The sequence below is a fragment of the Ceratosolen solmsi genome, unplaced genomic scaffold (genome assembly GCF_000503995.2).
Source record: "Ceratosolen solmsi marchali unplaced genomic scaffold, CerSol_1.0 scaffold8, whole genome shotgun sequence".
NCBI classification, from domain to species: Eukaryota; Metazoa; Arthropoda; class Insecta; order Hymenoptera; family Agaonidae; genus Ceratosolen; species Ceratosolen solmsi.
Window position 1 is genome coordinate 1,554,314 of NW_011948439.1, and position 10,315 is coordinate 1,564,628.

Genomic DNA, 10,315 nt, shown 5'->3' on the forward strand with positions numbered 1-10,315 from the left:
ATCATTGACATACGTAAAAAGCCTCAGCCTAGGGATATTGTTATCGGTAAGCTAACGCATACCTGGCCTACTTTTATCAATGTAACTGACAGCGACGTCGGTACGCCATCACACGATGCTAAATTCTTAATAAATCGCTAATTAAATTATCCATGATGAATGCTTCTGTCATTTTTATGCCCTTAAATCAGAAGAAGATAAGAATGTGCCAACAATGACGTTTATTAGCACCAAACTAATCAATGTTATAATGCAATCGTTTAATTCTTTAACAAGCAATTTGAACATTTCTAAGCTTATCCAGAATATAGAAATATTTATAAATACAAATATTTATTCGTGTACGTGTATATTAAATTCTTTTTATCGTACACTTAAAATAGTTGGCTCGATCATTTTTTAAGCCACTAAATATCTGCTTGGCCAATTATTATCTTATTTGATCAATTTTTTTTCCTTCGATTCATCTATATAGAAAATGTATATCGATCGTCTGTGGTGGTAGAAGACAGAACTAATTCCATTAAATTGCTCCACAAACTTAAAACTATCGAGGCTTAGACGCGTAAATATATTAATAATTAATTGAAAAATTGATTTGACAATTAGGAAGTATTTACCTCGAGCAAGCACGACTATCGGATCGGTAAAATTACAATTCTTTTAGCCGCCAACAGCATGACGATATCGACCGCTTTCTAATATCCATACATTTTTACCAAAAACGCCATTTTCAAAGTCAAACTTAAGATTAAATCTTTCACTTCAAGCCTTTCAAGACTTTATCGACATTGTCCTTTATCGATATTGCACGTCTAGAAGAGCCCCCTCGCCGCATGCCCAAGACGCCGGATTTACTCTTCGCCCCAATGCCAAAAGTAGCAAGTGTCATTTGAAATGACAATCAACATCGTCGTGCCTAGTCATTTCCCCTAATGAGAATAAAAACTCGTCTCGCTGTCGGTAAAAAGTTCGGGAAATCGTATCCGCGATCAATCGTAGACGCGATATTAAAGCTTCGTAAGCTTCGATCCGCGCACGTTTTCAAATAAATCATAATCGACAAACGGCAATTGCCGTTAAATGGATCCATCTCGTAAATAGGAACGGCGAGGCCAAGGAACCACGACATACTGAAAAAGTACGACGAAATAAAGCAGCGGCCGGGGCAAAAGACTCGAGCTCCTCCATCATCCGTCGCCTCGTCAAGAGATGCTGGCGATTGATTTCATTGTCTACGTATGGCCGTGGGGGACGTCGTCGCCGTCGTCTTCGTTGACGGAACACGAGTGATCGGGTGACTCGTGGCCCCTCGCGCTGACATCGGCCCGAACACCTGTCGTACGCTACCGGCTACGCTACGACGACCGGCGCGACGTTCACCGGGCCCTGGTCTGGCTGGTGTCCGCGAGTCTGCACCCTCCCCCCTACCATTTCGCACCCCCCCCTCTCGTGGAACCTAGCAGACTTGCTCGGGCAACTAGGGGGAAAAAAAAAACAACAAACAAACAAGTAGACGAGCCAGGCTGAGACGTTACGTAATGCGGGGCCGAAGAGATCCACGAGAAGTTGGCCCTGAGGAAGACGAGGAGTACTACTAACGATGTCAGCGGGGCGCGAACGGGGGAAGAACGAAGAAGACGGGAGCAGAGAAGGGAGAAGGGTCGAGTGACGAGGCTTGGTTATCAAAATGGTATATTGAGAAAATCGAGCGGGAGCTGGACGTTTGGGTATTGGCTATCGTTCCCCGACGATGACGCTTTAACTTGAGAATGCGCGTGTTTTTGACAGTGCACTCTTGGATAATGTCGCGCTTCGTCGCACACATGTGCACAAGCACGCACGCACGCACGCACGCACGCACGCACGCATGCACGCAGGTAGAGCTCTCTCACTCTCACTCTCTCTTTTTCTCTGTCTGTCTGTCTGTCTGTCTGTCTGTCTGACTCTCTCTCTCTCTCTCTCTCTCTCTCTCTCTCATACTCAGTCTCTTTCAATCTCTCTCTTTCTCTCTCTCTCTTTTTTTGTGGTTGGAGCCAAGTCGGTCACGGCGATGGAAACGTGCTTCGGCGGCGGCAGCAGCAGCCGCCTCCCATAACCGTTCCACCGTAGGTGCCGATGTGAGGAAGTGCCAAGGTGCCAACCCGAGGAGACGACACGTCGACGATGAGGACCAGGGTAAACGTAGGGGAAAAGAGCCGAGGAGGAAGGGCGAGCGAGCGAGCGAGCGAGCGAGCTCGACATAGCACCGAGTGCCACGGTGTCCGTCGGTTCACCATTGCCGCGGAAGCGGCCAAGCGGGCGCTAAGTAATCGAGACTCACCGCGACGAGGGCTGCTAATCTATCCTTAGTCATGGCGAGTGTCGACGAGGAGCTGCTGCTCTGCTGCTACTCCGAGAGTCGGCGTTCGTGCGGAGCCTGGCGCTCAGCGGCTAATCCCATTCACCGTTTTATCCATGCACAGGGGGAACGAGTCGTACCGCGGTCACTAAAAACTAAAGGAAACGGACACACTACACGGCGCGAGAGCGAGACACGATCGTAAAATCGATACGGCTCGCGGACTCGCCTCTGCTCTCTCTGCAGTGCTGTACTCGGCGGCGAGCGCATGCGCCGCTGACGTCAACATTCGGAACACCCCCGTACGAAAGGCGACGGCGAGGTTGGGCCAAAGCGCGCGCGCATCACCGTCGCCGCCGTCGTCACCACCGCCGTCGCCACTGCCGTCGCCACCGCTGCCGCCGATACCGCCACCACCGCTGCCGCCGATACCGCCACCACCGCCACCGCCGCCAATACCGCCAATGCCGCCGATGCCACCGATGCCGCCGATACCGCCGATACCGCCGATACCGCCGATACCGCTGATACGGCCGATACCGCCGTCGAAGCTACTGCTGCCATCGTCGTCGCCGTCACTATTGCCGATCCCGCCATAGCCGCCGTCCTCCCCATTCTCATTATAATCGAAATTTACTCTCGTTGCGAACGTGATTAGATTCATTAGCTGTTCGCTAGTCTTTTTCCCTACTGCCCGGGGCTCCCTGAACGACATGTCACCTAGAGCAGGCCTAACGGCAGTAGCGCCTCCTCTCTTAATCATTATAATAATCCATTGCATTGACACTTTGCGAAGCCGATTGGCGAAGATGGGCTTCCACCCCTCCTCCATCATCACCCGGTAAAGAACTTTTCCAATGGCGAATCCACGTGCCCGGAAAATCTAGAGCCAACGCACCGGGGCAGAAAATTTGAATTAAGCGCCCAAATAAGGATCGGCCCCCTGCATAACGCCACTGTTGCCCGTTTTCGTACGGCCCTATTGCCGCAAGCGACAGATGTCGCTACTCTATTTTCCACATTACGGCTTTCTTGCTAATAAAGTGGCTATTATTTAATAAAAGTCGACGTTCTGCTGGAAAAAGACGATTTTTTTACGCATCAGGGTACTAAAGAAGCTCGCAAAAGTCGAGTAAAAGTGGGTTGTATAAAGCGGATTCAGTCGGCACTCGAGCCGCTCAGGGCCGCTAGCCGTTCGGGGAACGCCATTGTGAACCTAAACGACTGTGCCGAACGTGACTTGTTACGTCCATTTTCACGTGCCACGCCGCTTCCCGCGAAATTTTCATCGCAGCCGGCAAGTAAAATTCGCCGTACTTTCGCACTTTTCGCGCGATTACCAATACGTAAGTTGTATTTAAGGAGCTGGTCGAGGCCGACCGTTGAGCACCGATTTTCGTGTCTTGTCTTTTGACGGTTAGCGCGCTCTTACAACCGTCCGTCGGCGCCATTCTTTGTATCACATCACGTCGGCCTATGTGAGTCTAGCCGCTCTTTTGCCGTTGCATGAGGCCTCTCGGACAACCGTCGTGATTAAGCGCAATAGGACCTGCTCGTCGTCGTTTCGTGTACCCCGACGTCTCATCCACTAGCTTTTGTCGAGGTAGAGCTCACGTCGTCCGTTCCATCGCGCCACGATTTATTTATTACTATATAAAGGAGCGGCGGATGAACGTTTTTGCGATCACGTACTCGACGCGTGATTTACAAATGTAAAATTTTTTTTATATATCCGACATTAATATTAATATTGCTGTGCGTAAGTTTAGCTTGTACTTTCTCCAACCATTTCCCACGTTTTTGCCAATAGTTTAGCTTGAAAACGTGCATTATAACGAGTCATTTATTCGTAGATATTTTGTGATTTTGTGATTACTTGACGAAACATTAATGCGTTGCAAGTAATCGTGTTCTCCCTGAAGTTGGTACGTTAACCTATAAAACTCTCGTTTTATCATTTTAGATTTCTAATCGGTCTACCTTTGAGCAAAGTGTGCCAATAATTTTTGGAATATGTCACAAGAGAGTGATATTCCAACCTTCAAGTGCGTACTCGTTGGCGATGGCGGTACCGGAAAAACCACTTTCGTTAAGCGTCACTTAACTGGAGAATTTGAAAAGAAATACGTAGCGACATTGGGAGTTGAAGTACATCCCCTCATTTTCCATACAAATCGAGGTCCCATCAGATTTAATGTCTGGGATACAGCTGGTCAAGAGAAATTTGGTGGCCTACGAGACGGTTACTATATCCAAGGCCAGTGTGCGATAATTATGTTTGATGTTACGTCTAGGGTGACGTACAAGAATGTTCCTAATTGGCACAGAGATTTAGTTAGAGTCTGTGAAAATATACCAATTGTTCTGTGTGGTAATAAAGTTGATATCAAGGATAGGAAAGTCAAAGCAAAGAGCATCGTATTCCACAGAAAGAAAAATCTCCAGGTAAATCAGTTGAGATAACCGAATTATATCCTTAATGATTTATTATATTATCGTACATAGAGTCTAAAATCAATATTCTAAGCTTTTGATTCTAACGATACGTGAAAGGCTCTGTATGATCGATAATAATTTATATTGTTTTGCTAATCGTTGCAGTATTATGATATCAGTGCAAAGAGTAACTATAACTTTGAAAAGCCCTTCCTCTGGCTTGCACGTAAGCTTATTGGAGATCCCAATCTGGAGTTTGTTGCTATGCCAGCTCTTCTTCCACCAGAGGTAACAATGGACCCGCAATGGCAACTACAAATTGAAAAGGATCTCAAAGAGGCACAAGAAACGGCACTTCCCGAGGATGACGAAGACCTATAGTCATTTATAAAATCGAGGCAGGGCCTATCACACGAACATGCGTTATTTATATAAGACAACGCGTTATTGTCTCTGATCTGGTTGAAGTTTTTTTTTTTTTTGCAAAACTATAAATTACAAAAAATTGACATCAGAAAATATAAAATTTGTGCTCAAATATTCACAATATATGTTTTACTTTTGATAAACAATTGCCGATATTTTAGCAAATCTGAATTTAACAAATATATACACTTTCATTGAATAATTTACATATTGAAAATTTATTATCAAGGATATATTTTAAAAGTTACAGCATTTTTCAGTAACCTTTTTAATTGATTGAAATTAATTTTCATTCAAAACTGACTGCTGATATAAAGTAAATATCAAATAATGTTCATTTAAATTAAAATCTTTACAATAGAATAATGAATTGAATTTATTAATGCGAATATTGTATGCCAATTAAAAAGTTAGCTTTAATATGTGATATTCACATTATTAAATTATATTAATTTATATATTTTATTGTATTTGATTTAAACGGTAATTGGTATTTTATTAATATTGGTAGTAAACTCTTCCGTGCTAGTGTTTTTGTTATATGTAAACAGACCATCTTTAACTATTCAATGCAGTTCACGGTATGTTGCGCCTGATTGTGTCAGATCATGAACAGTTTACTATTTTTATAAGCATTAGTGAATTGTATGACTTGTCTTACTTTAAATTATAAAATAGAAACCTTTTGTACAACAGCCTTGTTTCTTACAAAAATTATTGATACAAGTTGTTTCGAGTTTATCTCATTAAAGGTAAATAAATAATCATGAGGTGCGTATGTGTGTGAATATTAGAATTTCTATGTCATGTGTTAACTTGAATTTTATTTCAAAGAATGTAAGATCGTAGTGACTGAGACGAGTATATCGAAATAATTTTGTTTTCGTCATGGATGAGTTTGATTGAAAGAATACCTTGAACAGATTGTAATATCGTCTGAATTCAATAAATAAGAAACAAAGCTATTTGTTCTCTTACATAACCTATTCATAATAAATAAGGTATGTATTTAATTAAAACTTAAAAGTAATCTTTTAAAATACTATTTTTAATTCGTTATTTCAATTAATAATTAACATCGGTCATTGATAATACATGTACACTGTGATATAAAAAAAATTGAAAGTATTTGTTTTTCAAAGCCATTATCGTGTATGATATTAAATCCTTTGTTAAATTTGCTTATTTAAATTGTCTTAAATTAAACATTTTTATTGTTCATAATATAATTCAACTATTTCTTTACTTTTCGTTTATGATAACAAAGATATGATGTAAAAAAATTTTTTTTTCAATCTATAAAGCTTATTTTCTAATATGTAATGTAGCTAAACTAATTAGTATAAACGGATATTTTTATGAACAATTTTTTATTTATGCCTTTGACCTTTGTCTTTTCTTTTCCAATTTCTCTATTCCCTTTTTGCCTGCATAAAGTATTTGTCGGTCTGTTTGATGTAGATTAGGAAGATGATTAATTATAACACCAGTGCCAACTGTGGTAGCACCATCTCTTAATGTGAATCGCTGACCTTTCTCGAACACCATTTGTTTATAAAGCTTAAGTGTTATTCTGAAAAACAAATGAATTTTTAATTAAAATTCTGTATCTTAATTTCATTTAATTTAAGCTTTGAGATATTTAAAACAAATTATATAATCTAAAAATGAACAAAATAGAATATTTGAATTATATTACTTTCTATTATTCTTTAAAAATGTTTGAATAAAAAACAACAAAACGAATACAAATATGAAAAATTAAACGACTATTCTAAATTCTTATTATAATCAATATAATCTTACTTATCATCGTCACCAGGCATAATAATTTTTTTTTCTGCTATATTAACTTGGGCTGGGCAATCCCATGTTTTACTATATATTTGTAATTGCGAAAGATCTACAATCGGTTTTGTTCTTCCACCTTCCTCTTTGGTTAAAATGTATACTTGAGCTTCAACATGATCGTGAGGCTTTACCGATCCAGGTTTACATAAAAACATTCCTCTTTTAATATCAGTTCTTTTTATTCCTTTAATTAAAGCGCCAAGTTGATCACCAGCTTCAGCAAATTCTAATATTTTGTGATACATTTCGATACCAGTTATAACACTTTTCATAGTTTTATCGTACCCTACAAATTCACAGTCCATGCCTTTTGTAATTTTGCCACGTTCTAATCGACCACTTACAACGGTACCTCTACCAGTGATTGAATAAATACTTTCTATTGGTAATAAGAAAGATTTTTCATAGTCTCTAACTGGAACTGGTATGTAACTATCAATAGCGTCTAGTAATTTTGTAATAGATTCACTTCCTACTTCGGGCTTTTTTCCTTCTAAAGCACAAAGTGCACTGCCTTTCACAACTGGAACTGTATCTCCCTTCAAGCCCATTTCGTTCAAAAGTTCTCTTATTTCCATCTCTACAAGTTCCACCATTTCCTCATCGGCTGCGTCAACCTATACGAAATATAAGTATTGATTTATAGGAAAGATAAAAGTATTGGTTTTTTGACATTATTTCTTGGTAAGTCTATGAAATAAAATTTTACTGCTTAATGTAAGAAATGTAAAAAGAAAAAAGCCTCCATTTATTTAAAATTTTTTTTTTAGCATTCATTTGATGAATTTAGCACCCATGTAATATTACTAAACCATAGGGGTATAGAAATTAATAAAATATTTACTACCTTATTAATGTAAACAACAATGTTTTCGACACCAATTTGTTTAGCAAGAATTAGATGTTCCTTGGTTTGTGGCATAGCACCGTCGGTAGCTGCAACAACTAATATAGCACCATCCATTTGTGCTGTTCCAGTAATCATATTTTTAATATAATCTGCATGGCCAGGACAATCGATGTGACTGTAATGTCTGTTTGATGTTTCATATTCAATATGGGCAATATTAATTGTGATGCCACGAGCCTTTTCTTGTGGAGCATTATCGATTTCATTGTAAGCTTTAGCCGTTGCCATTTGAATCTCTGACAACACTGTCGACGCATATGACAATTAATGTCAACTAATAAGAATATACTTAAGCTATTGCATTATTAAATATAATCGAACCTTTTGTTATGGCTGCTGTTAACGTAGTTTTTCCATGATCAACATGGCCAATAGTTCCTACATTGATGTGAGGCTTAGATCGCGAATATACAACCTTTTCGGCATAATATCTTTGAAGGACGATAGAGGGTAAATAGAGTTGTTTGCCTAATGCGTTGCGATGCTGCAACAATAATAAATTTCTTATGCCAATCATTCAGCAGTTGTATATAAATGCAATAAAAGGACAACTTTATGTTGCTATCATATTGTGATTATATATGGACTTGGCTACAACCATGAAAATTAAATTAGCAATACTGTAATACTCACGCATAAAGTGAACCGTCTAGAGAAAACAGCTTGTTGTCCACTTTGCCGTAGTACTACAATTAAATTAAAATAATTAATTAATTAATAATATAAATGAATAATTTATCGATCGTAAAATGGTCCATTAGATTTGGTTAGGTTCTATAATCTAGCTCTAAGTATTATACGCATTTATATATTAGATTATCTTTACTCATGCATTAGAACATTATCATGAGAAAATATTTTGTTATTTATTAATAAATCCATCTTACCGGGATAAAAAATGGATTTAGCAGAAACTAAAGCCATGTTTTCTAACCAAATTTCTATTCCAATTCTACTGAAATTCCAATTAGTCCAGAACCGAATAAACCGATATAAGAATTTGAGACAGTAGAGACAGTAGACTAGTACTGTATTTTTCACAGCACCAATGTTCCCAGTATTATATAACTAATTTAACGATAAATTAAAATTATTTAAATATTATTTCTCACTACACGGTCATTTTAAAATTTAAGATTCCAATTAACGTTCTGTTAAACAGTGAAAATAATGACTCGTCCCCATAAAATAAAGAAAATATTTAAGTAACTTGTTTCTTTTTGTTTCAAAACTACCAACTTCGGTATCAAGTAAAATACCTGTCGTCAAAAATCGACTCGATGTATTCTCTAAATTTTATATGAATTTCAAAAGTAAGTATATCCAAATTACAATTTTTTCTTCTCTTAAATGTCGAATCCTTTATTATTATTATTAATAATAATAATAATAATAATAATAATAAAGAGAAGAAAAAATTGTAATTTGGATATACTAGGACGATTAATCAATTAAAATATTAGTTTCTTTTATTTGCAAGTCCCCCCTCAAGACTGAAAGCAGTGTTATTGTATCATTAACCATCATTTAAGAAATACAATAATTCCCATTAACGCTGTCATTACATGGAAATTGGTGCTTAATCATTGAATTGGAAATAGAATATTCGTTATTATAAAATCAATGAGTACATTGTTGCAATTGGCAGTTATACAGAGCTTATAATAATTTACTCATACGCAATTAAGATTCTCAATATCATATCGACATAAACTAGATAGAACTACATAGAATAGCGTGCGGGAGAGGATTAAAAATAATATACCATCAGTCAAATCATACAAGAATAATTAACGATAAAGTCCCCCCACCCGCCGCCCAGCCCAGCGTTCCCATCTTTATTTCTTATTCTTCATCTTTGATATTTTATATAATGCTCGGTTTTGTGCAAAATCTCGAGGATCCTCTCTAACGCTCCTCCATGGCGATTGGTCGCTTCCCAATTCTTCTCTGCTTCTTCATCGCTGTGTTTCTATCGTGCAATGGAGATTACCCGAAGGAGGAAGCACGTGGTACTTGATGTCCGACGCTTCCCCCCCCCCCCCCTCCCCATCCCCAATCCCACCATATTCCCATATTTAGGCGAGTACCACAATTCCGTAAGGGCATTTATTTTATCTTGCGTTTCGTTTATTAGTAATACAATATTTTTTTTATAAGGATAAGATAAACTTTTGAACGCGGTGGTGGTTCGGGCATTTTCTCGAGCTTAGTCAACAACCGCTGCATGTTTGCACAATGATTAAATAATCAACGTAGATAAAATTAATAAACATATTACTTTTTTTGTATTCGATGAACGAGCAGAGAAAGGCGTCATTTATATAATTTGCATACGTATATTATACATG

General features: G+C 38.5%; 3 protein-coding genes across 8 annotated transcripts in view; 1 reads left to right on the forward strand and 2 right to left on the reverse strand.

Annotated features, from left to right (window-relative positions):
• Syx1A (syntaxin 1A) overlaps positions 1–2,699 on the reverse strand; it is a 96,860-nt gene extending 94,161 nt beyond the window's left edge. For all 5 annotated transcript variants that reach the window (XM_011503646.1, XM_011503649.1, XM_011503648.1 and 2 more), the window contains exon 1: positions 2,324–2,699. In XM_011503646.1, coding sequence (XP_011501948.1) covers positions 2,324–2,356 — 33 coding nt within the window. In that variant the 5' untranslated portion in view covers positions 2,357–2,699. The remainder of the gene's footprint in view (positions 1–2,323) is intronic.
• Positions 2,700–3,372: 673 nt separating this feature from the next.
• On the forward strand, positions 3,373–5,409 carry Ran (RAN, member RAS oncogene family). Of its 2 annotated transcripts, none has more exons than XM_011503650.1 (3): positions 3,373–3,687; positions 4,305–4,786; positions 4,943–5,409. In XM_011503650.1, exons 2-3 carry the CDS (start codon positions 4,355–4,357, stop codon positions 5,156–5,158), a joined length of 648 nt encoding a protein of 215 aa, XP_011501952.1. In that variant the 5' UTR covers positions 3,373–3,687; positions 4,305–4,354; the 3' UTR covers positions 5,159–5,409. The 2 variants fall into 2 exon arrangements, with proteins under 2 accessions (XP_011501952.1, XP_011501953.1); XM_011503651.1 differs by having other exon boundaries at positions 3,373–3,638.
• Positions 5,410–6,481: 1,072 nt separating this feature from the next.
• LOC105365475 (mitochondrial translation elongation factor Tu 1) lies at positions 6,482–8,962 on the reverse strand. Its single transcript, XM_011503652.1, has 6 exons — positions 8,852–8,962; positions 8,611–8,650; positions 8,286–8,467; positions 7,902–8,209; positions 7,010–7,671; positions 6,482–6,776 (listed from the first exon to the last, which is right to left on the reverse strand). Exons 1-6 carry the CDS (start codon positions 8,886–8,888, stop codon positions 6,578–6,580), a joined length of 1,428 nt encoding a protein of 475 aa, XP_011501954.1. The 5' UTR covers positions 8,889–8,962; the 3' UTR covers positions 6,482–6,577.
• Between the last annotated feature and the right edge of the window lie 1,353 nt (positions 8,963–10,315).